We start from the raw sequence: 26,436 nt of genomic DNA on the forward strand, positions 1-26,436 counted from the left end.
TTGAATAACTGAAAAAACAATTCAGGCCAACCATTTTCTTAAAAAGTTAAGAAGATTAAGAAGTTTTCCAAAAAGCTTAAGAAGTTAACATTATGGGGCTACTTTTATATGTGTGAGAGATATCTGTTGTTTCAAGATGATAATATATGCTGAAATCCTTAAATTTACAGAGTGGTCATCTACAGAGTTAAAGATTGCCCATGAGCTCTATTTTGAATGATACAAAGGGCCTCCTTCTTCCTGTATGAACTTGAGTAAACTATTTTTCTAAGCCTCACTTTGCTCACCAGTGAAAGGTGTTCACCTCAAGGCAGGCACCTGTAGGTAGCAGCTTCTTGGTAAGCCGAATTACTATTAGTACAAATGAACTTACCAGATAGCCAGAGGAGAAAAGGGGATATATATATACTCAGTTGAAAACCAAAGCACTTGAGTGGACAAAAGCAAAGGCCAAGGGCTGCATAACACTGACATTTTTATTAGAATTCATTTGTAACAAATGGAACTTGTGTCAGCAAAGAACTGATTTTCATACAGACTTCTTTCGCCACCAATGTAACGAAGTAAGAAAATAAAAAGCACGCCTTTCATTCTGTAAAACATTTACGCGTACTACTAATTAGAGGTAATTGTATTTTTTAACAAGCCATTTTACAAGTTATTTTTTTTTAATTTTTCAGTCTATGCATCCAAAACGAGAGCAAAGAACACAACTGTTTTTATCTTTGTAAAGACACTCCAAGCTTGAATGGCAAAGCCACATACAGATGGATAGGATGGATCTGTAGCCTTCTGATCTCTGCTGGAGTATCAGGGCACCCATAAACCCAAAGGAAATCAAAACCCATAAAGGAAAAAGAAAAGGGAATTAAAAATAAAAAGGAGGGACTAAAACAAGGCAAACCCAAAAATAAACAGGAAAGAAAAAAATCTCTACCTTACTGAAGAATTTTTTCCCTTCCTGCATCGATGTGTTATTTACATACACACAAATGAATTTCTGAAGCAGTTTCTTACAGATGGGTTCAAGTAATAACATTATTGGGTGTAGAATCAATAGGGCAGTGCATAGTACAAAGGTATAGAAAGTGCAAAGTTCCCTAGAGGCCCTTCCCTCCCCTGGCTGTCCTCGCCGTTGTCTAACCATGCAAATCATTTTTAAAAAAGAGCTAAAATAAAGTTCTGTACAAATCACTTTTTATATATTTTGATTTTTTTTACCATTGTAACTAATTACAAAATTATACATAACTACACGTACATAGGTAAATAATAGCACCGTACTGGTTATGATGATGAAAATAATTGGAAACTTGAAAGTTTATGGTTATGGTAGATAAAGATGTTTACCTGGGAAAATCAAACTAGAATGGTTGCACAGAGTGGAATGCACATCAATGACAGTAAGGGAGTTAGTTCTCTGAACAGCGCCTAAACAGTAAGATACCTAGTCTCTGCCTTGTTTGTATGGTATGCATCCCATTGACTTTCTTCTTGTGATTATTCTCCTCTTTCTCTTTGCCAAATGGACAGTTTTTACTTCAGGGAGAGAAACTGCTCACTGGCCAGTTGTCTTTGTGCGTTAGACACCATCATATTCTACATGTCTAACATGGCATGTCTGCAAGTCTGTCTGACCCCCTTTGTTTCACTAAATGAAAATCACAGCACTCAGTAATCTGGCACTTGGATAAATTTCCAAAAGATACAAAGTAAAAGAAAACAACAGATCCACATAGTGCACATTCTTCTCTGGTTCTGATGTAGGTTAGAGAGTCTCATTCTGAGGTAGCCTTCTAGATACTTTTTTTTTTTTTTTAGTATTATTTTTTTCTTTTTTTTCCTTTTTTTTTTTCTTTTTTATACAAAAGTGCTCAAATAAGATGCTTGCAAGTGTTTGGTCTCTTGGATTTCATTCTACTAGTAATGGTAAAATGTGGAAAACAAAAATCATTGTATGCTGAACACCAATGAAGTTAAAATTAAACCAAAATATTCTATCTATACCAAAACTCTTTAGGAGTTCCTTGGATATTTTGAGGGTTCTTTAAAATCATATAAGATACGGCAAACTCATGCCATTATCCATGGCTTCCTATAGCAATTTTGTTGGAAAATTTGGAATTATATTGGAAAATAAACAGTTGCTCAATTTCCCCTTTTAGAAAAATCCTAATGGACTAGTGAGTATATTCCAAAGTTGACAATGATATTTATCACTAAAATAAGTTTGGTGTAGTTACTGAATGTTACAGAATAGATTTGGAAAGGATTCTAAATAAAACAAGTAGCTTTTCCTGATGTTGGCAATCATGAAAGGAAGGGCCCTGATTATCCAAGTGCTTTGGGCTGGTACAATCACTAACATCCCCGACTTAGTTGAAAACTAGGAATGCATATTATTCAAAGAGTTTTTGTACATGTGGTAAACAGATAATGCTTTAATTGGAAGAGTAACATATATGAACAACTAATGAAAATAACCAAAAGCTAAAAAGAAATGCTATTAAAATAGGCATCAATTATAAGGCACTCTAAATGCATAACTAAAACCAAAAGGAAAAGTACAGCACTTGCCAGGAGTGCTGTATGCCACAAAATGTTTCTGACTGAATAGAGTAACATGAGTTTGGCTTTGCCCCTGTTACATATCATAAATGCAAGTTTCATAGCACATACTATAGACAATATACGATTGAATACATTGTTTTTAAACAACTTGATAGCTGATATATTACAACATTCTCCCCTCCTAAAGGGATATGCACTGACCTTTCCCACATGCACACCTCTTAGATAGCTAATAATTTTTTTATTGCACTAGAGTGTTAGAAATATTGGACTTTGTTGGAAGCCTGGCTAACAAAGGATATCTGAATATGAGTAGGTGGGTGGGGGGAGACTGGGTAGGAAATTAGGGGGTGAGGTTTGACAATCACTGATGTGCATTCCTCATTTCCCTTAAAATTAAAAGTTTATGATATTAAGAAATACCCATATGTCATAAAATTAATAACAAATTGAAAAAGATGTTTATAATACCTTTTCTACCTAAAAAAGACCCAAAAAACAAAAAAAAAAAAACAAAACAAAAAACAAAACAAAATCATGGAAGAACTGAATGATAGCTATATCTATCTTTTTGTGTGGACACACTGTCTATATATACATAGACACCCCTGTAAAATATGGATATATATGTATATATGTTAGCAGCAACTTTATACTTTGCGCCTCCCTGTTGATTCCAAAAATAAAACAAAACAAAATGAAGTTCTCTTTTACTGTTTGAAGAGAATGGGTACTTTCTCACCAACCAAAACTGAACAGAAGTGTAAAAGTAATCTGACAAGACCAATACTGTAGATTAAGAATATTGCACAAAAATGTGCAAATGTTCAAATTATTTGATATTTCTACAGCAAGATATTACAGATAACAGTTCTACAGCTTAAAAAAAAACCTACAATTTGGAAATAAAAAATGAAGAGTTATGTATCTTTTTTTAAAATTCACTTTATCGAATGATACATTTTGTTAAAAAAAAGTTTACACAGTTAAAAATGAAGCACAGGTCAGCAGTATCTTTACAATACTAAAAAACTAAATCAAAGACTTTCTTTTTAAACATTTCCCCCCATTCCCCCTGAAATGTTATTATGAGCAACATGGTGGGAAGGGGCGATGTCGCAGCAGAGTCCATTTTATCCTATGAGAAGCCACACCAGCAAACATCTTGCACTGAACTGTAGGACTCTGGCAATTTCTCCTCACACCTAACAAGCAATCCTGAACAAGATGGTGGTTCTTTGCTGTGATTTCTTCTTCCCTTTATTTTGAATCCTTGAGGTATCTGTAAATAAAATCCTTCAGATGCCTCATCAGTCAGGATTCTCTTTATTATTTTTCAGGTTAGATTATTAAACTGTGAATTCTTGGTCCACCCAGAAGAGTTTGTTTTTATTTTGTTTTGTTTGTAATAGTCCCACTAAGTGGTAGTTAGCTAGAAGTTAAGAAGGACTTCTCGAGTGCCCTGTATGGCTCAGAAGAGACTCCGTGGATACTGAAGGGCCTGCAGTAAGAACCCAAAGGGGGTCAGGGGTTTCTACGTTGCATAGTGATCAAAGCTGCCCAGGTACTCCAGTGCGGCTCGGTAGCAGAACTGGTACTGGTCCTGCAGGAGACCAAGCATGGGAAGAAACAGGACAAGTGGCTGTGAGTACATTTTAATAGAAAGATGAAAATCAAATTCCAAAAACAGTTACAACTAGATGGGGGCAAAATCACTACTCTCATCAATTTAATTCAATCCAATGATCGATCCGTTTTAGTGAGCAAAGAATGATCAGCCTCATGGGGTGTCTGTTCACTTCACCAATCAGTTTGACTAAAATAGTCTCCTTATTCCTAAGTTGTAATGGCTAGAGTGAATATTATCTTCCAGACAGTGTGAGCATTTCTCCAAGCAGTACCAAACAATTACCAATACCGAACATGTGAACATATCACTGCTGTCTTTTACAACTATCTGCTTATTTGTGATAACTTATTCTCAGTTTGCATATTAAAGACAGGCTAATTCAGACACACATTGTCCTGAGGAAAACCTGGATTCATTTATCTTCTGGGCTATTGAAAAAATAATTTGAATAAAAAAAAATCGTTTCAGATAGTAGACCTTAGTACCTGCAATCAGAATTACCCACCATCATTTCTGATGTTATTATTTAAGTAAGGGTGAGGAATAGTAGATACATAAAGCCATTTACAGAGGGCTCTGGAGTCTCAAGCTTTTCATCCCCTGAAAATGGCATCAAGACTGGCTGCCTATATCAAAAAACACCCGTGTCATTTGGCCTAATTCAGTGTGATTGCTGGTTATCTGTTCTAGAACGGCCTACATTAAAATAAAGTAACTTGAAACATGTCCTTTTTCAGACAGGAAAGAACATTGTCATATTGGAATAAGTTGGGGCATTGTTGGAGAGAGAAAAAGTAGAATTTTTGCCATAAAAGAAAGTTATTTTCAGCAGCCAATGGGGCTGAAAGTAGATAGTTTCTATTTTGCTTAAATGTGCATTTTTTTATAATAAAAATGGTAATGCAAAATAAATGGAATTTGCTTCCCTATGTTGTCACAGTAAGCTGCTTGGCTAAATGTTAAAGGGTTTTTAAACGTCCAATTTCCCTCTGCTACCCCCAGCACCCATTAAGTTTGTCAGGCCGACATCATGCTTTGGGCAGTGCAAGCCAAATGCTTGTACTATTTTGAAATCACAATTTGGAAGATATTGTGGGTAATGAATTTAGGAATACATATAAATTGTATAATTTGGCGGCCTTTTGAGGAGCAGAAACACTCAGTCATTAGAAATGAACAGTCAATATGCCAGACTGGCTATATCACAAACTCATATTATTCTAAAAAAAAATAAGAATTTCATTATCAGTTATTAGGAGAGAATATGGGGTATTAATGTCTCTAGGGCCTTTCCAGGATCCAAATATATAAAATGGCATACACAGAGGGGAAAGAATGAGGTTCAAAAGTACTAAACAACTGGATTTTTCCTACAATATTTTCCTGTATCTTGTTCTGGTGTCAAGAGTCTCTGGATTCTATGAGGTCCTGGCTAATAAAACCTATTACTTGGTTCTTGAGATGTGACAAACTCATGGAGATTTTTCTCACCTCTGTCTGTACCATGGCTGGTCGTTGTGTTCTTAACATTTTGACAGTCTGGAAGATATCTACAACTCCTTCATATCTCATTCTTTCCAAAACAATGCTTAGTGTTATGAAGACTCCAGTTCTTCCGACGCCCGCACTGTCATAATGACAAAGACAGCGTTACTGGATGCGACACTCATAGTCTTCACCACGTTTGCTTGGAAGCAGACATATGTGCACCTGTTTCCATATGACATCAGGTTCTTCCACAGCAATGTTCAGGAAAATGTGGTGTTGCATTAAAAAATGACTACTCTTAGGAAAATGTGTCATGGTAAAATGTGAGAATGAATGTAGGGTAATTAAGTCCTACTAACACAATGACTTTTCAACTGGGATTTGGTAAGATGCAGGAAACATAAATATGGGAAATAAATAGATGCAGGGAATGGTAAGTCAAATATAGGTTAATACTCTTCATGCAGATCCTGAAATTGTAAACCTTCCCTGCTTAATATTTTTAAAGTGTGAAATAATTTTGATAAGGTAAGGTAGACTTCAATTTTATTTATTTCTTGTAGTCACTTACAATCTATGCAGGATGTTTCATCATTTAGACATGTCAATAAATAAGAAGGCTTATAGACTCTTCAAATTTAGACATTAGTTTTGATTTGAGAAAACAGATTCTGTTATGGGATTTTTGATACAGGATTCTTATTTATTCTTTAGAAGGGTTGGTGAATGTCTTATATGTACATATTGTGTAAATGTATATATATTTGTTCTCTCTGCTGAAAATTAGGACTTTAACAGATTCTCAAAGGGGTCTTACCTTAAAAAAATGAGCTATATGTTTATCTACTACTTTTAGATGTTCAGGAGCTAAAACACCAGGATTCTTTCTACCACATTAGCAATGTTTTGACTTTGTTTCCTTTATTGTTTTAAGATAATTCCAGAATGTTCACTGCAGCTAGAGAAGAAAATTAATTCATAGCTTTTGTGCTCTTAAAAAGTAGGAAAGCATCTGGAGGTTTAGGTAATGAGGAGAAGAGTGAATAATCTGAAAAATCCCTACATTTTTGGATCCTAATTAAACGGCATGTGTAACGCTTGGGTACAGGCTGTAGAAAATGGATGGATTCATTTACTTGGGGATGTAGCTGACAGGCATATATAAATAGTGGGTCCCTTTATAAACTGGGTTTTCTAAAGATCCCAAACAGAAATGTTAAGTGCAGCTTTAAAATCCATGGGCAGTCTTTACTAAGTGGCTGAAGATGTCCAGGAATAGTCAAGGTTCTCTGTTAAGAGAGTAGATGACCTTGAAGGTCCCTTTCAACCTTGAAAGTCTCTCTTACTCCTGAGAGGCTGTGATTTATGATCTTTTTTTTTTCCCCCCTGAATGGTCCAGGTATTCCAGAGTCTATTTAACCTTGATTTGATTGCTCAAATGTATCAAAATATAGGATTTCTGGATTTCTACTAGGTGCTTTCAAGAAAATAACAGACAGTGGCCTTACAACTTCTGAATTTATTGACTTCAGAATGCTAGTTTAATAACTTGTAAATGAGGTGAATAGTATTTTAAGGATATTCCCAGATAAGGTAAAATATCTAGAAATCATATATATATATATATATATATATATATATATATACACACACACACACATGTATATGTGTGTATATATATACATATATATGTGTGTGTGTGTGTGTGTGTGTGTGTGTATAAACAGGTCATAGGTAAACTCCTTATACTAAAGAAGTATTTAAATCATTTTGTGATGGTAAAAGCAATGGGAAGTAAACACATTTATACACTTAACTTTATGGCAATGTCTAAAGTTAAAAATATATATTAAATATATCCTTTTTTATAGTTTATACTAGAAAAGTTTGAATTAGCATTTGGGCAACTTATGTAGAAAGTTAAGGGGAATACTCAGGTAATTTAAGTCCAATCTATACCATCCATTGTGTCTGAATATTGGAGTGTATATGTTATTCCCTACATGCTCTTTGGTTGTCTAGAACAAAGGATTTTGGATAACTGAACACAAAGCCAATGTGAATAAATAAGATCCACTACTCATAGAATATACCATGTCTGGGGAACATGATGCGCTAGAAAGAATCTCAGAGATGAGCTGAGAAAATTGAGACCAAGAGAAATTGCCCTACAGTCACAGAGCTAAGGGATGACAGAAGTGAGGCTAGAACTCAGGTATCTTAAAGCTTAAATTGAATATTTCTCCTATTTTGAGATCTTGTCTTCCATATCACTAAAAATCATAGTTTGGCATCTATGTCTTTCTTTTATTTTCCATTTTTTACCCTTCCTTTCCCCCTTCCTTTTCCTGTCTGTTCCCCCTTCCCTTCCCTTTCATTTTTTCAAGCAAAATAAATTTTTAAAGTAAATTCCCTTAAGATTTCGACCATAAAGGGATTAGAAATTGAGACTTCAAATTGATAGAATCTGAAAATATGTTAGTTTAAATAAAATTAGGTGAATTCCTTTTGTTGGAGGGTTTCTCCATAACAACTTCCAAAACCACTAAATTTATGGTGAGTGTCCTTTCTGAACCGTTTACTTGCTATTTCTATTAACTTCAATGACTTGAATTATAAAATGCCATGGAAACTATTGAAAATAATTAACTTGAAGGTGCTTCATTTTCTGATATAGCAACAATTTTCAAGCAAATTGCAATTTTAACTGAGGTACCATTCTAATCATTTACTGACTGGCAAGAATTAGTATTATCATTAAGGCTTGATAACTATTTATGGGTTTCCTAAAAAGACAAACACAGGAGATAGAGAAGAATAGTTATCAGTGTAATGCTATGGAAGTAGAATAAGTAAGAAATAATTAACTGAACAAATTATCATGAGGGGATATGACAACAATTCCTGCTAAGGTAAACTAGGTAAGGGAAAAAATGCAGTTCGGTCTTTGTTAAAAGATGTAAAATTTGGGGATAAAAATCTTACCTCTTGTTATTTTCATTTATTTTTGAAAAGAGAGAAATGAGACTTGCTTTAGATTTTACAATATATGTCTGAGAATAAAATATCAATTATACTGATTCACTACAATAAGCTTGTACTGACAATGAATAGAAAGCAATGCACATTTTCAAAGTTACTATCACATTCATCACAAATGGAAACTCATCATTCTTGATGGTTAACTCACCTGCAATGGACTGAAATGGGCCCATCTTGGCCAAACTGCTCTTTTGTTTTATGTACTTGGCCAATGAAGTCAATAAATCCTTCTCCAGACTTTGGCACTCCTTGCTCTGGCCAGTCAGTGAACTGGAACTGCCTCACTGTTCGGGACTGTCCGTCCTATACAAAGAAAGCCACATACCCAGCCACAGAGGAGGATACCAGGAAGATCCAGCCAGTGTACAGACCACAGCAGCAGGAAATTTTTTTTTCCAAAAAGAATAAAAAAAAAGAGGTGTGTGGGGGGTGTTAGAAACATGTTTAACTAGAAATTTAGTCACATATGTGTCTTATCTGTTATTAACACTGTCTATATTCACATATATTTAAATTGCAAATTCAGTCTGGCAATGTCCAAGTAAAAACCTGGGTTCTTGTAAAAAGCCATCTAGTTCCCATATTAGTAAATGCTTCCATGATCCAAAATTTGCCTTCAAAACTAAAGTGGAACATATATACTCTATTTTAAAAATTTCAGGAGCCAATAACTTAATATTGAAAGGAGCAACTAGGCATGCCATCCAGACCAGAGATTTTGCTATTGTCACAATAACTTCCCGTCTGCTGTGCTTGCTCATATCTAGCATTGTCAAATGACAAATAGTGACACTAAAAGGATCTGACACCAACTGGGTAGCTGTTAATCTCGATGCCCCACATGTCTCTGAGGCATACAATTTCTAGCCATGGTAGTGTATATAGCGTGTGTTATGCAACTATGCTATTGGGTGGGAAGGAAGTAAGGGGTCCCTCAAGGAGATAAAAGAGATTATTATCAAATAAACACTCTATTCTGAAAAAGCACTCTTCTGGCTGACCACAGGAATTAGGCACTGTGGGGAGTTTAACAGACAGACCAATGTAAAGAAAACAAGCTGGATATGAGACGAATCTTTAAAGTGATTAGGCAAAACTACTCTGACTCATGAAGTAGAAATGATTTGAGAAAGATCTACTAATGTGCCTCTGATTCCTTCTAGAACAGTGTTTTCAGAAGCACAAGAAAAGCAGAAGGGACCCTCTCTTTAATTGGAGGAATAAGAATTATGGCCATAAACTTTCTTCGCTGAATCCGCTGTGAGGGAGAGGGTCCAAATTCCATGCTTGGAAAGACTGATCCTATTTGAAGAGGCTCTGCTCCCAGTTAAGCCTTCAACTTGTTCCTCCTTTCCATTTTTGTAACATCTCTTTCCCCTTTAAAGGCCTTTGGATATGGGTATGCATGTTCCCAAGATTCTGGTTAAGTAGACAGAGACCCAATCTTTCCCATTCAGTCAGACTGAGAGGAGGGGATGGCTTAGCTCGAGATGGGCATACATAACTTGTGTCTTGTGTTTTCCACAGGAAAAGGGCATATTCCTGACTGTCATCATTTGATAAAACAGGAAGATCACATTAACTTTGTGGGAACACTGAGGAATATGCAAATAACTGCTTGGCCCCATAACTAACTTATGGATGGTAACCATGGAAGCATGATTTACTTCCCTCTGTTTCTGGAAAAGGTTTGGAAAGCACAGGAAGGAAGCCAAAGACTAGGTAATGCAGATTTGTCCTCCTCTGAATATCCTGGGGATTTCATTTCTGACTAAGTTGCTTTTAGCAGCAAGAAGAGGTCATGTGCACAAACCCTTACTATTTGGAGGAGACACCAGCTGACTCCATTTAAAGGTTACCTGTTTAACAATACTGTCTTCCAAGTGCCAACTCACTCTCTAAACTGCTAAGTTCAGATTAGAAACACACTAGGAGCACAAACATCAAATGCTATGGCAGCTAAGAAAATTATAAAATCACAGGGAGCCTTTTAAAAAATAATTTGAATAAGTTCTTCAATATTTCTTTTTCTTTTTGTGATCAGATTTAATTTGGGCAAGTGAGGAGTAGTAAAGAAATTGTGTCTGTTATTTGCAGGGCCTAACCCCCAGTCTTTACCATCAGAAATGGTTGGTGAATTTTCTTGGAATGTACTTAAGGTTTTCACTCACATATCTATCTTCAAATTATGAAAGGGGAACTGTGTGTATGTATGTATGTATGTATAACCAAAGCATGCTTACTCGGGCAACTTAAAAAACTCAACCCACGGACTTAACTGCTATTAACTGCTATCTTGAGTATGGTCACCTTCAGAGTAGTTAAGATTTCAGACTTTCTGGGATTAACAGATCTGTCACCTGGGCCAACCAGTCTGCTAACCAATTTCTCCTTCACTTTAGGCCAATAGCCAGGGCACGGTTTTGGAGATTAGCAGACAATCTCTAAACATGAGTATTGGTTGGGAAAGCTGCTATCCAGAAAAAAAAAAAAGAAACAAAAAAAAAAAACCAAAAAAAAAAAAAAAAACAAAAGAGCAAAAAAACAAAAAAAACAGTGGATCAAATAAATAGCTGTATCCTGGAGTTTCATTCAACCCACCTACTGTGACAATTCCAAAAACAAAGCAAGGCTTTGGACTGACCCTGCTCTCTCCTAAGATATGTTTGTAATCATGGTTTGAAAGTGGCCAAAGGCAAGGATATTAAAGTTTATGCATAGAACATCTTACATCAGGGCTGAACCTTGGACTCAGCAATCTAGATAAGAAATGCAGAATGAAAATTAGCCAACAAGGGTCGTGGGTGCACAGCTCTCATGGACAGACACATTAGCACACCGAGGAATAAACCATGCCAGGAATCAAATTAGAATGTGCAAAGCTTGTCAGAGTCTTCTAAAGAATGCCATTTGCTCTGCAGTTTTAAAATCATACCAAATTAACCTCTAAGTCCACATGACCTAGAGGGCTTTGCAAAACAACAACATATTTACAGCCTCAAGTAATGAAGAAGTCAAAAAAGCTCCAAAGAGAATAAGCTGAGAAAGTGAATATAAGCACAGCCAACCAATCAGAAAATGCTTCCCAGGACACACACTCACCAAGTGTATCCCCAAAGTTGGGCTGCCAGATGTTATGTTTGAATGGAAGCCAAGCCTGCATGTGAGGACACTTGCCAGACAGAGGAAAAGTTACTCTTACAGTAAAAAAAAAAATAGTCCTCCAAGATAAGTTATTTCTTTACACTTTGGGAGTATGATCACTTGGCAGATGTTTCTCCAGAGATGCTTATTTATTTTGAGAGAGAGGACATGCGTGGGCAGAGAGAGAAAGGGAGAGAAAACATCCCACTTAGTCTCCGTGCTGTCAGCACATAGCCCAGTGTGGGGCTCGATCTCAGGAACCCATGAAATCATGACCTGAGTTGAAATCAAGAGCTGGACACTTAACCGGCTGATCCATGCAGGGACTTCCCCAGAGATTCATTTTAGCCTGCTTTTCAGCTAATGGTTAAGAGCATAAGATTGTGCAAACTTACCCTGGCATCTGTGACCTTGAATTCTCTTAGGATATACTGTGGCATGTTGTACTCAGCCATGGGATCTACAACAAAGTACTGGTATCTTGCAGATCGTTCTGCGGGCCAGTATTGGTGACATTTCTCCTAAAAGGAGAGAGGATTAATGTCAAATCATACAAAGTACAAATATTATCTAATCATCTATCAATCTACATATTTCTTTCTCTCATTAAAAAAGTTCAAAATTCAAGGCCATTCCAATGGCATGTGACCCATTTTCTCTTTGAAGCCATAAGTTCCCTGAGAAGAGGGAAATCATGTGGTTTAATATTTGCCCATGGTACAAAGCACAGAATTGGCATACAGAAGGTTATTAACACACATAAATTAAATTGAATACTTTGATAGTATAAGTGTCTTCATACCTACAAGTTCTCCAAATAATTACACCAGTCCTTGTATATAATGCTGGCCCTATCCATCATGCATTGCACCACCAGAGGAGACTTGCATCAGAGCGTTATGGAATAATAAGAACCAGCAAGTGTGAATGGAGAAAGAAACTTCTATATTGATTTGGTCCAGTCTCCCTTGTCAGTTGAGGAAACTGAAGTCCAGGCAGTTTTAATGATTTGGCTAAATTTTGCAGTGTCAACTCTGAAGAGTCAGAATAGTCAAGTTAATTTCTTAGTTTGGCATTTTTTTTTGCTCTCTTTATGTGGTTTAAATGATGGGTTTTAGATCCATCTCTACCATTTAATTTATACAAAGAAGAGAGAAAGAAAATATCTTAAGCAAATATAGCAAAATGCTTGCATCTATTGAATCTAAGTGGTAGTTCCTTAGGTATCTCTAACACTATTTATATTATTTTATTAGAGAGAGAGAGAGAGAGAGAGAGAGAGAGAGAGAGAGCAAGCTGGGGATGGCAGAGGGAGAGAGAGAGAAAATCTTAAGCAGACTCCACATCCAGTGCCGAGCCTGATGGGGGCTTGATCCCACAACTGTGAGATCATGACCTGAGCAGAAATCAAGAGTCAGGTACTTAACCAACTGAGCCACCCAAGTGCCTCATATACTATTTTATATATTTTTCAGAATAATCATTTTCAAAAAGTAGAACTGAGATTACCAGATTATATCCTTGGAAAAACTATGTAACTATTCAACCTGGGTGGAGAATGGGCAAATAAGAATTTGCTTCACAGATGTAAGGAAGTCAAGTTCATTCCCACAGAGAAATGAGGGTACATTTGCTCATGAAACTCCAGCTTTTCCAGAATAAAAAAAAAAGATTGTGCCTGGAAACAAAATACTAGATCTTTCTCCAAAACACACAAATTAAAGAACTTGATGTGGCTTTGCAAGTTAAAAACCAACAGAGTAATGAATGGCCCAGAATGTGACCAGAGAACTCTGCATTTCAAAGAAATGATGTTGGCCCTTGGGTTATTAGAATGAAATTGTCATTTCTTCATGGTGAATGTCTTATGAGAAGACACTCACTCTGCCCATCTCACGCAGCTTGGTGAGCATCACAACGATGGTGGAATTGTGTTCCCAGAGCATCCGCCAGAAGTCTTCTGTGGTCTCTGCCAAGGGCCCCTGGGTAGCAATGTAGGCTTTCTGTTGTCTGAATTGTAGAGAATAAAAATAGCATGTTAAAGTAATCAGAGAACACGCAAAGGTTCACATATGATATGTAAACACCAAACCCAAGGATGAACACTGAAAACATATTTTCATTGCAGTTGTAGTAAATGTCCATTAAGATTGTGTATCAAATAAGAATGTTTACTATATTTGAGGGACTTTGCAAAAGAAATTGCTTTGTTACTATTATCATGTAGGTCTTCATTATTATTTAAATTTTAGTGCAATGCTCATAGCTCGGTTTTATGTATCATACAAATCACTTAAACACTGGTGTGGCTTTGCTTTGTAGAAAGGACTCTTACATAATCTATTACATTTATGAAATAAATCTTCTGTATTAACTCTTTCCACACCCAAATGGTTTCTAAAGGAAGAGTACAAAAGGCAAGAATAAAGACTCCATGACTGCTTCTTCTTTACTCCTACCAAAAAACAAACAAACAAACAAACAAACAAACAAACAAACACCAAGGGACTGAATGCTGACCTATGCATAAAGAAGATGTTTTCAATTGAGATGAAATTCATTCTGGCTTATGAAACTGGGGCACATGTAAATATCAAGGCTTTGGACTGTCAGGGGAGCAAGCGTATATACCTGTATCCATCAATAAAACTGGCATTGATGTAATCAGATCCTTCTACTCCTCGGATAGGCTGCAGGCATACCCTTGTGGATTCATATGGCATAATATTAACAAGGCGATTTTTGAATTTATTACATGGAAGATTGGCACTGATGAATCTTGAGGTGTGAGCTTTAGAGCTGGCTAGACGCTGTTGAATAGAAAAAAAGAAAAAAATCTGACAAAGATAATTTTAGCCTACAGTTAGACGCAATGTACCCGAGATTTCCTCTTTAGAGGAAAACTTTAGAGTAAAGCTTTTGTTTATTTTAAAGCAAAGGACTCTTCAAACTGCACTGCTTTTCACTTCTACCTAATGATTCCATATAGTCTACTGACTTTTTAAGTATGTTCTGAGAGTATGATCTCTCAGTTTAAATTAAGGTACAAAAGAGCTCAAGGTATTGTTAGGAAGCAAAGGACAGAGAAAAGGGAAAGAGGAAGAAAAGTATTTTATAGTCAGACACCTGAGAAGGTCAAGTGAATCTTGTAACTTCAAAAACTTGAAAGGTTAAGAAAGTGAGGCCACTATTCAGAGACAATCCCAGAATGACTTGCTTCTGAATTACCACATCACATCCAATATCATACCTTAAATTCAAGCTCCATTCCTGTGACATTCTCTCCTGCTTCTATTTGTGTCAGCTTCTGAATGTAGGCATACAAGTTTCTAGCTGGCACTTCGGTATTTCCACAAGTCACTGCTTCTAACAGTGCATCATGGATAAAGATGTATTGGTCTTCTGTTTGAACCATGTAATTCCTCTGGGCTCTCATTAAAGTTACATGGCCATAAATATCTACAGTTTTTTCATGCTTTATTCTTTCTAACATGGCGTCTATTACAATGAAACAGCCAGTCCTGCCAACTCCCGCACTACAAGAAAAACAAAAGAAAAGTCTAAATAAATCTACCAGGAAACAAACACTTAAAAAATTATTTTCATTCTTATTAACTAAGTTTTAAATCCATTAATTCTTTTCAACTAGCTATTGGGATTATTTTGGAGCACTCTAAAATAAAAGGTATTATCAAGTCACCGTAACCAGAGGGGAGGGAATCAAATACCAAGTATAATTAATTTGGTTTCAAAATGTAAATCCATAATCACTATGCTCCTTGATCATGTAAAACAAAGCATACATTATTTTGAAACTGTTATTTAAAAAACACATTTAGGTTGTTTATATTAGAAGGTATTTTGTAAATTGGTTAATATCTAACTAGGCTATATCTTTTTGCAAATCTTCTCCATTTATTTCAGTTCAATTTGCGAAATAAAAACTAGAAAATCATTCAGTATGAAATATTTCATATTCTAAAATGCAGCAAGGAAGTTTTAAGATCAATTTAGTGGGAAATATATAATTAAGATATTGAACTGCTATTACACACTTAAAAAAAAAAGAGCAGGTAATTCTCAATGGAAATAAATTCCTAATAAAAAAACAATCACTAGAGAGTACAGGCGAGTTTTTCTTCTCTTCCAGAGTTGAACATATTTTGAAATTCCAGGTGAAATTCAAGTATTCTGAGTGGGAAAATAAAAGCTTCAATCTTTGTTATTGAAGAAGCTCTGAGGCATTTTTTAAACTCCATTACTTCTGGACTTATGGGTCATTTTCCAGTTGGTGGAAACGGATTCAAAGAAGAGAAGGTAAGAGAGAGCAAAACCCCAAAACAAGATATGCTGTTCCAAGGAGACAATCTAATTTACTGAACTGGATTACAGAGTCAGGTGGTTGAAACATTGGAATTTCCTCAAGTGTTGGAAAGAACACTAGCAAAATAACACATCTGTGTTCTTAAATCTCTAGGTAAGTCTTGTTTGTCTCTTAGCAAACTCTTTAGAGTGAGTCCATTTATGTGTCAAGTATGGTTGAATCCAAAATATTTTTCTCTTCCTGATCATGGATATTTACCTGGCTGGGAAGCATGTAATTAACAGGAATAGGTATACACAACCACCATAGATACTAAGCAACAGTCTCCTTCATTAGCTACATGCCACTGTTTCCTGTCATTTGCGTATCTATGCATTCATTTATTTGTCCATCTGTCCATCAACATATCCTTCTCTTCATTCAATGAACAGTACTTTGTTCAGTAACATGTGGGATACAACATTAAAGATGACTTAGACCTTACTTTTAAAGAGCTCAACATCTATCAATGAGGTAAAAGGTTACTTAACTATTTATACTAATGGACAGAAAGAAAACAAACAAAAACCAGGATGTGTTGGTTTTGTGCATGATGTGGCATTTGAACCAGGACTTGAAGGACACAAAGGACGGGGAATTTAGGAGGCTAGAATAGCAAAAGAGAAAAAAATGGCTTTTGCAGCCATATGTTGGCTTTCGGAGTTACATATGAAACTTTTCATTGGCCTAGTGAGGCACTTGTACAAGGAAGATACCAGAACTTCAAATGGATGAGTTTAGGGAGCACTAGGGTACCTGACTCAATTGAAATGGCAATTTCTCTCTAGTGCCAAGTGCCTACAAGGTGGTAAGTGAGCATTTTGTAATAAATAATACCTTTATTTATGTACTGAGCAGTACAGATCAAATCTAGCTTCCACACAAAGGCCCTCAGGTTTGTAGACTAGGTTAAGCAGGAATATGATAGGAACACTATTTAAAAATTGCTTACTTTTTATGTCCTGTCAGACATAAAAAATGACTGTTAGTATTTAGTCAGAGAGCCTCTGGATTTTCATTCTAAGACTGCATTCAAGGTTTAACCACAAAGTGATACGACACTGAGATGTAATGCAAAAGCTTTTGGAGACAAAGAGTCTTTGAAGCGACAGACATTTTTTTAGCACACAACAATTAGAAATCTGATGTACCCAGATCCACAAAGTCCCGTTTACTTAGTTTGTTCCACTAATAGAACCGGGAGATGGCAAGCCTTCCCTGATACTCCCCATTACCCCTCTCTCCCAGTCCCTAGGCAGGATTAATCACCCTCTGTTCCAGATCACCTAAGTGGTATCTCAAATGCCACTCCATTACAGTCTCAATCACATTGTATTATTAACTAGTCTGGTAGGGTCATCATCCTCAAATCATGGAGTATATCCTGAGAGCAGGAACTAACTTTTCTGTTACCTTTTTGTGTCCTAAATTAAGCATGAAGTCGGTGCTTAATGTTTGTGAAATAAGAAAATAAATCAGTAATTGGCATCAGAGGCTATGAGCAGCCCATCCATGTTCGGTAAGCCTACTGAGAAAGAAGGACAGTCCCTTCAGTCCCTTCAGTCAGTGAAAGAAGCTTACATTTGACAAAGGTTCAGAATTATGCAGAGAAGGCCTGAAGACTGCTCCACAGTGCTAGGTAGGGAACAGGGAGAGAGGAAAATGCTTTGAGAGTCCTCTGTGTCTGGGTCTTCTGATCTGCCATCACAGTGCAATTAAAAGAAACTAAGTAAGACTTAAACTGGAGAAAGGGGATAGCCCTCACATTTAGGAGGTTCTAAGACCATGAGTAATATCTTTTTTCTCTGCGTTGTTTTACTTAATTATCTTCATCCTAATTGTGCATTGTTTCTAATTGGATACAACGTCATGCAATTCTTTTTAGTGCAAACCATGCCATAAGCCTTATAACTGAGCCCTAAATAAGTCAATTCTAGACAATGGCAGGTATATTTTCCCAAAAAATGCAGCAGGGACCATTCCAAATGTCTATATTCTGGATCTATATTCTGACAAAAAGATATCTTGGGATCTTGGAAAATTGGTAGGAATAACTCCAGATTCAAACAGTAGCAACCTCTTCATGGTGGTATGGATGCAATTTCCCCAAAAAACTGAGGGAAAAAATCAAATATGTGCCTGAGTCTAAATTACAAACTATGGGGGAAAAAAGACAGAAGAGAGGCTATTACTTGTACAAAACCTATTTCTTCTCTGCCAATTCAAAATATTGTTAATTCCTCAAACTTGCTATTCATATGGAAGATAGAGAAGGAGTGGACCCTTTTAATTTATGTATTACTTCATCTTTAGAAGGAAGAGTTCTTGGGTATTTAAATGTTAGAGAGGTTTCTTAGCTTTAAGTAAGATCATGAAGTTCAACACACTTTTTCCAGATACCAATGGCTGAGTGTCCTTGAGAAAGTCACTTAAACTCTTCCCTGCTTTCCCATTTTTTTCTTAAATCGCGATAGTGATCATTAACTCTAGTTAATTACTTAGCAAGTTTTAAGGCTGAATTAAACATGCCAAGTGTTTGCAAACATAAAGGAAGACACAGTAACATTGTGGGTGCAAACTCATTTTAAAATTCTACCTCTGAAGCTGACGAAAGGAATAGATAATGTTAAAGCTGAGAAAATTGTGATACAATCACTGCAGGATCATTTAAGATTAGGCTTTCAACATCTTGCTTTAATCTACCCCCTCAAGCTGTTCTCCCCTTTCTCTTCATATTTCAAATAAATAATATCTTACATTTGAAGAACTTACTACTTTCCCATATATTGTCATGGTAAATGAGATGCCAGCAAAGTGCCTTCCAAACACACTGCTTCCCGGGAGGCACTCAGCAAATGTCCGTCAGTTCCCTTTTCCCTTCTATGATTTATAATATCTGGGAGCTGCCCTAAAGTCCCACAGCTAATAGTAAATGGCTGAAGAGGGGCTCAATTGTAAGTTGTGAGATGTTAAATTTTAGCACAACATTCGATGGTGTTGCCACTGCTTTCTGCCAGTTGCATCAGAAAAAAAATGGTGCCCTTCTTGTGGCCCACCCCTCAACAACATCCCTTTAGTATTGTTCAACGATCCTGAACGTAGGTTCCTTAAAAACCCTTTCTTCGTTGGTTTCTGTTTAATTCCTGTAATGATAATCCTCATGCTTCTCTGGATTTTTCCATCTGTATCTCTTTCTCTAATTCACATACCTTAGCCAAATGCCAAAATGTAGATAATGTCCCCAAAGTTCTGTCCTCATTTCTCTCATTCCCCTTCATGATTCAGCAATAATCTTCAAACAGATGATTCCTAAGATGATATACTTTTCTTTGAGCATAAGTGGAGACCTATATTTCAAGCCACCCTCAAATTTCTTTAGAGATAAATAGATTCCAAGATTAATCAGCATCTTCTCTGTTCAAATCTGCTCTTCCCTCTCTCTCTTTCCTTGCTATTCAGGGCTAAAATTTAAGAATCAGTTTGGACTGTTTTCCCCTCCTTCCCTGTACAGTAATAAATTATGAATTTCTGTGCTTTCAACCTCTACAACTTTATTCAATTATCCACCCATGGTGTGCTCGAGCCAGCAGTAGCCAATTGTTAAATTCTCAGAAATTTTGCATAAATGTATTAAAAATAAGGTTATACACAAAACACACTACTTCTTAATTAGTTTTCATTTATGCTCTTGAGGTGAAACTATTATATGATGATGTGCTAACTGAGCCTCTCTCCTGAGCTTTGCCTTCAGTAATGTCACATTTGTACCTTGAAATCAGCCATGGTGGGAGGACGTACAATGAGGAAATTGGCAAATATTTCCCCGCCCCCACCCCCACAGAGCTGGTTGTTACACATTGCCAGTAACTATTGACTGTCCTAACTCATCCATGCCCATCAGCCAGGGACAGACAGGAAGTTGCTCATTACTTTGTTTTTCCATCCACATTTGCTACGTCCTCTCATAAGACTCTATAGGCTAATATTTAAGGAGTGCCCACCATGTGCTAAGACATCAGGGAAGTGGTGAGCAAAGTCAACAAGATCTTCTACTCATGGAGATTACGGTTTAGTAGGAGAATTAGATAGTAAGTGATCATATGAATAAATATACAATTATAAATCTCCAACAACTGCTATGAAGTAAATGTACAGCATGCTGGCCAAGTACTGTTGAGGAAATGTCATTTAAACTGACACCTGTTATGGGGCACCTGGGTGACTCAGTCAGTTAAGCGTCCAACTCTTGATTTTGGCTCAGATCATGGTTTGTCATAGTTCATAAGAGCCCTGAACCCCAGCATGGGATTCTATCTCTCCTCCACCACTCCTTGCTTGCGTGCTTGCCTCTCTCTCTCTCTCAAAATAAGTAAATAAACATTCAAAAACAAACAAACAAAACAAAAACAAAAACAAACTGATGTCTGTTATGGACTGAATTGGGTCCCCTCAAAATCCATATGTTGAAGTCTTAACCCCCAATGTGACTGAATTTATGATAAGGTTTTTAGGGAGGTAATTAAGTTAAGGTCATAATGGTGAGGCCTTTGCCAAGCAGGACTGGTATCTTTATAAGAATGAGAAGAGACACCAGATAACTATAAACAAACAAAACAGTTATTTTAAAGAATTGCTGTTAGTACAGTTATGTATTTGATAAAAATGCTATAAACAACCCTTAAAATGGAAAATAAATATGTAGCACCTGTCCTTTTTCCCCTCACTGCCTTCCAGCCACCTTGGCTTTCATTTAGTTAACTCAAATAGGCTAAGCTATTTTCTGTTCCAGGAACTTTTCTTGGGATATTCTCTCCTAGAAAACTTATCCATCCTTCTTCACTCAGCAAACCATTCCTTGTCCTTTTAGGTATTGTGTGAGTCTGCTAGGGCTGGTGTCTTAAACAACAGGAATTTATTTTCCAATGGTTCAGGAGGCCAAAAGTCCAAGATTAAGGTGCCATCAGGGCTGATTTCTGGTGAGACCTCTCTTCTTGGCTTAGGATGGCAGGCTTTTATCTGTGACTTCACATGGTCTTTTCCCTGTACCTGTGCACAGAGAGAGCACTCCACCTCCAAATATAGTCACATTACAAGGGGGTCGGTTAAGACTTCAATAGACCTATTCTGAAGCGACACAATTCAGTCCATAATAGGTATCAATTTAAATCAATATAAATTCCTCAAAACTGCTCTGCCAGAACACTATACATTTACCTCACATCAGTTGTTGAGATTTATAATTACATATGTATTCATATGATTACTTACTATCTAATTCTCCTGCTAAACTGTAATCTCCATGAGGAAAGGATCCTGTGGGTTTTGCTCACTACTTCCCTGATGCCTCAGCACGTGGTGGGCAATCGGTAAATATTTATGGCATAATAGCCTCATCGACTCTTGAGTTCTTTATTTTGATACATCCATTGGTTTGTTGGAATATATACTTAAATGTATTATGCAAAGTGTGCATGGGTAGTATTATTCCTGATGACTTGTATATCTGAGAATGTTTGTCTATTTGCCTTTACCTAGTTGAAACTGCATGGCTCTCAGGCAATTACTTTTATTATAAGAGTCATAGATTTCCCCAGCTCCAGGAAAATTAAACATATTTAATGCTTTCTCAGCCTTTGCTTATGTAGGCCCTTCCTTCTCTTTATTAGGTCTACCTGTTGATATCTAGCTTCCTCTAAGAATCCTCTCACCTGCTGCATCCTTGACCAAGACTCTCCCCTGGTTTACTCCTCCTTGGATATCTATGGAAATTTATCTCTATCAGCAACCACCTTACCTCAGTTTTGTTTCCTGGTTATTATTTTTGTACCAGTTGACAGTCTCCTTGAGGGGAAGAACAACAGCTTCCTTGTCTCTACCATGTTTGACAATGTCTCATAGTAATTTCCATGCCAGGGAAACAGGAAGTGCTCAACTTAAGTTTTAAAAATAGAAGTTTAAAAATACAAAGACATTTCTTCTGTATCAATGACATATACAAGAACATTCCTCAAAGCCCCTGGCATGGGAATATTACTTTTATATGTGTTTACAAAGATAAAGGGGATTCTTAAAATTTGATGAGATGGAAACATCCTGTGTTAGCTCTACCCCACTTGCTCAGAAATAACAACCTCAGGCTCCACTTTTTTTCTTAAGAAACTGAACGTTGAAAATTCAGAGCTTTTAGAAGTATGCCAGTCTACTTGTGTTTGAATTTCCAAGTTCCCCCAACAGAACATATTTTACTTCCTTCTCCAATTTGCTCTATTTTTCACCCATCAGTATCTGAGTGCAATGCACCTCTCAAAATGAAGGATTGTAGTTCTAAAAGCAAATGCATTTTTCTTTGATCCTGAAAAACTCAGCTCCCCATAGCAGCAATAATGACGGAACCCTATTTAGTGCTGTTTGTTTTTCATCATTTCAACAGCCTTCAACCTGAAACATGATAAGAACAGCAAAACTGATAAACCACCCTTATTTTTATCTGCTTTCTGTCAGAGTAGTTGCCAAGCATAGAGACAGATTTTTCTAAATATCTTTTAAAAAAGTGCATAACCCCATGCTTCAGGCTGAGGCCAGCACAATTCAGCACATTTATTATGTTACAGAACATTCCAGCAAAAAGGGAAGAGGACAGCACTGTTAAATCAAGTCTAGCATTAGGTTGGTCCCTCTTTCTCCTGAAGTAAATCCAACATTCTAAGTTATCTTCCATTGAGAACAATGATTCCACCAAAGCAAACCAAATTATTGACAAATTTTGCCTTAAGAATAATAGAAACAACAACAACAACAACAAAACAACAACAGAAAAACGGTGTCAGTCAGTGACAGACATTCTAGTGTTTACAAGCTGAAAGACTATGCAATCCATTGAACAAGTACGCCTACCAGGAAATTGTTATTACTTCAACATTATCATTCAGCCAGTTACAACATTTGTTTTCAATTTCTAAAAACATGATTGAGTTAGTCCCATGAGTTGAAATATGCTTAATGTCCCGTGATGCGATACGGTAGTAATGTGCAAAAGGAAAACATTAAGAGGCATAAGGGGGCTGTTTTGTACTAAAATCATTCTGGGGATTTGCTTAAAAGTTGGCTTTTCTGATTAATCTGGTGGAGTGTTAATGCTGACCCTTTACTGAAACTTCAATGATCTGGCAAAAAAAAAAAAAAAGACCATAGAATCAGGAGATTTTACAGATCATTTAGTTGGGAGCAAGGACAGTAAAATATGAACCAAAAATCTTGGTGAGCATTTTGTACATATATCAGCTCATAATCTGACTGGATATTACAGTTCAGTTGCAACAGAAATGGCATTTACAAATGGCAAATATACAAAATAGGACACCTATGAGAATAGATTGAGTTTTATGACTGAGGTTTACAAGATTAATCAGATGACTACCCTGATAAAACTGTGATGTGATCGTGCTATGGCTGTCATTTTATTTTTATTTCTTTTTAATATTTATTTGTTTTGAGGGAGACGGAGAGACAGAATGCAAGCAGGGGAGGCGCAGAGAGAGGGAGACACAGAATCCGAAGCAGGCTCCAGGCTCTGAGCTGTCAGCACAGAGCCTGATGTGGGGCTCAAACTCATGAACCACAAGATCATGACCTGAGCTGATGTTGGCCACTTAACTGACTGAGCCACCCAGGAGCCCCTGATATGGCTGTCACTTTAAAAATCTTCTTTCATTTTTTTGTTTTTTTGTTGTTAAAACTTAGCATGCAACTTAACACTGAATTATACTGGACACCTCTAGAATATTTAGTGCTCTCTACAAAACAATGACCCATGAGTATTTTAGTATCATGGCCTCTGGCATCTCTTTTACCTAGAATGACCAGATAAATTATACCAATTTCTTTGACATAAATATTCATCTACTTAATTTACTTTTATATAGTATAAAATAAAAATTAAATATTTTGAAAAATTGTGAATTAAATTTACCCATGCTATTAAACACAGACTAAAAGCCTAGGTAATGTAGTTATTTCAGGGGACAATTTTGTAGTGTTCATTAAAATTTTAAGTGCACATATTCTCTGACGCAGCACCTCCATTTCTAGAAATCTGTCACTGAGATAAATGTACACATATGCACAGAGAATCTTAGAAAGGGATTTTCATTGTAGCATTATTTGAAATAGGTTAATTGGATAAAACAATTACTATGACAAGGAAATGGTTAAACTATAATACATAAATACCAGGAATACCAGTTAAAAGAATGAGGTAAACCCATAGATTGACAAAAAGAAAAGTTGTCCAAGACACTGTTGAATAGATACATTATGATGCCACTTACATTTTTTAAAAAGACCATACAACAAGATTATATATTTTTATATGCATACATGTTTATGGATAGGATTTATCTGCAAAGATATACAAATTATAACAACAGTTACCTCTTAGTGGAGGATGGGAGTAAGGGGATACTTTCACTTTAGTTGAAGTGTTCAAAAAAATTTGTTTCTAATGCAAGAACAACAAAATCATACCACAATGGAACTAAAAAGAAATATAGAATAATGAATAAAAGTTACCATTATAAAGATATTAAAGATCAATATACCATTGAGTCCCCACAGAGATAGAGAAGACGGAACCCTGTGCACTCTAGTGTGGGAATATTGACCAGAGATGGATTCTTAGGAGAAGTCTGGGCAATGTTGGCAGCTACTTACAGCTGAGACTTGCATAGGGAAGAGGATGCTTAGTAAAGAGTTAGAATAAGCTAAAGTTAGGATGAGACAACCCCCCAAAACCTGACCACTCTGGAAAGAAAAAGTCCATTGCACTCTTGGGTGGCATCCTCTGGTGATCAAAAGTTCATGTCATCAACAGAGAAGCAGCAGAACCTAAGCCCAGAAAAACGGACATGATAAGGATCTTAGTCTAGAATATTGAGAGGCCAAGGATGACCTTCCCAGATCATATTTTCTCCAGACATTTTATTTTTCCATGATGGCCTGAAGGAGGCTTCTTAAAAAGAATAAGTCAACAAAAAACAAAATACATATGGGCCTAATCGGATTTTCTCTTTCAATTATGTTGATTCAAACAAAATCTTCCAAAAACGTCTGTATGATTTTGGCTCTGTCTCAATATTATCTGCCAAGCACATTTCCTATTATTCTTAAAATGTGGTGCTCAAGATAAATTAGAAGGCTAATATGTTTATATAAAGAACACCTGAATATGCCATAGCAGGTCTTATTTTACAGATGGATAGAGGAGGCCATCAGGCACAGAGAGAAACTGACTCAGCTGGCCTGGTAATTGGTAATTGACTCTAAATTGAATAAGGTCAATTGAATGATGCGATAGAAGTACATGGAACTCTATCATTTTCACAGATATTTTCTTTGTAAATGGCCTATCAGTTCAGTTCATATTCTAAATTCTTTTCATAATGACACTAAATTATCTACATTTTGAAAGTGGATACAACCATTAACCAGGCCTGCCAAGTAAAGCTGCACAGGTTGTGTACTGTGCAACCCAAAGAAAGTAACAATCATGTCAACTACAATGTATATAACCTGTTCAGTGCAGGCAGCAGGCTCACTATAGCAACATAAATGCCATTATTCCTGACTCAGTTTAAGCAGAGTCAAAGAGAAGAAACAGCAGTGGGAAGGAATTTGGAAGATATCAAACTTTAGCAACTGAATTTTGGTAACTTTATTTCAGTCATTTTGGGAAGCATATCAATGTTTTCCCACAAGGGCAAGATTTTGAGGTTTTTTTGTCTTTGCTTTACAAAGATGCTATTATGTTCATTTAAACATAAATGATCCAATGGTATTGAAGGCTCTAAATCAGGGGTTATAAACTGGTATCTCTGTGTTTCGTCTGGCCCTTTTGTTTAGGTCCTTTTGTTTGATTCCCACGAGTTTTTGTTAAGGCAGTAAGAATCTCAGGCTTGCTACAATCTACCTACTGTCTTATACAGGGCCTCCTTCTTTATATCACCCTGCAGGCCTCCATCAGGCCTTTGTGTTGGTGTCCCCATGGGTCTGATCTGGCTTCTTAAACTCACAGGTTTCTGAATTAATGGATAAGTACTTCTTTTTGCCTCTTCTAGCTTGTCTGCCTACTTAGATTTTTCAAAGGAGGAAATGGAGACCTAGCCAGGGTTAAGAATTTGACCAAAATCATGTGGCTGTTAGA

The 26,436-nt window shown here is 36.5% G+C and overlaps 1 protein-coding gene across 46 annotated transcripts in view; it reads right to left on the reverse strand.

Moving 5' to 3' along the window:
* Window positions 1-458: 458 nt before the first annotated feature.
* PTPRD (protein tyrosine phosphatase receptor type D) overlaps window positions 459-26,436 on the reverse strand; it is an 834,341-nt gene continuing 808,363 nt past the window's right edge. For all 46 annotated transcript variants that reach the window (XM_019815913.3, XM_045043800.1, XM_045043802.1 and 43 more), the window contains 7 exons: window positions 15,126-15,411; window positions 14,507-14,685; window positions 13,759-13,885; window positions 12,271-12,396; window positions 8,880-9,034; window positions 5,693-5,828; window positions 459-4,174 (listed from right to left, as the gene is read on the reverse strand). In XM_019815913.3, the coding sequence (XP_019671472.2) occupies window positions 4,106-4,174; window positions 5,693-5,828; window positions 8,880-9,034; window positions 12,271-12,396; window positions 13,759-13,885; window positions 14,507-14,685; window positions 15,126-15,411 (1,078 nt within the window). In that variant the 3' untranslated portion in view covers window positions 459-4,105. The remainder of the gene's footprint in view (window positions 4,175-5,692; window positions 5,829-8,879; window positions 9,035-12,270; window positions 12,397-13,758; window positions 13,886-14,506; window positions 14,686-15,125; window positions 15,412-26,436) is intronic.

This window comes from Felis catus, chromosome D4 (genome assembly GCF_018350175.1).
Source record: "Felis catus isolate Fca126 chromosome D4, F.catus_Fca126_mat1.0, whole genome shotgun sequence".
In the NCBI taxonomy this organism is placed as follows: domain Eukaryota; kingdom Metazoa; phylum Chordata; class Mammalia; order Carnivora; family Felidae; genus Felis; species Felis catus.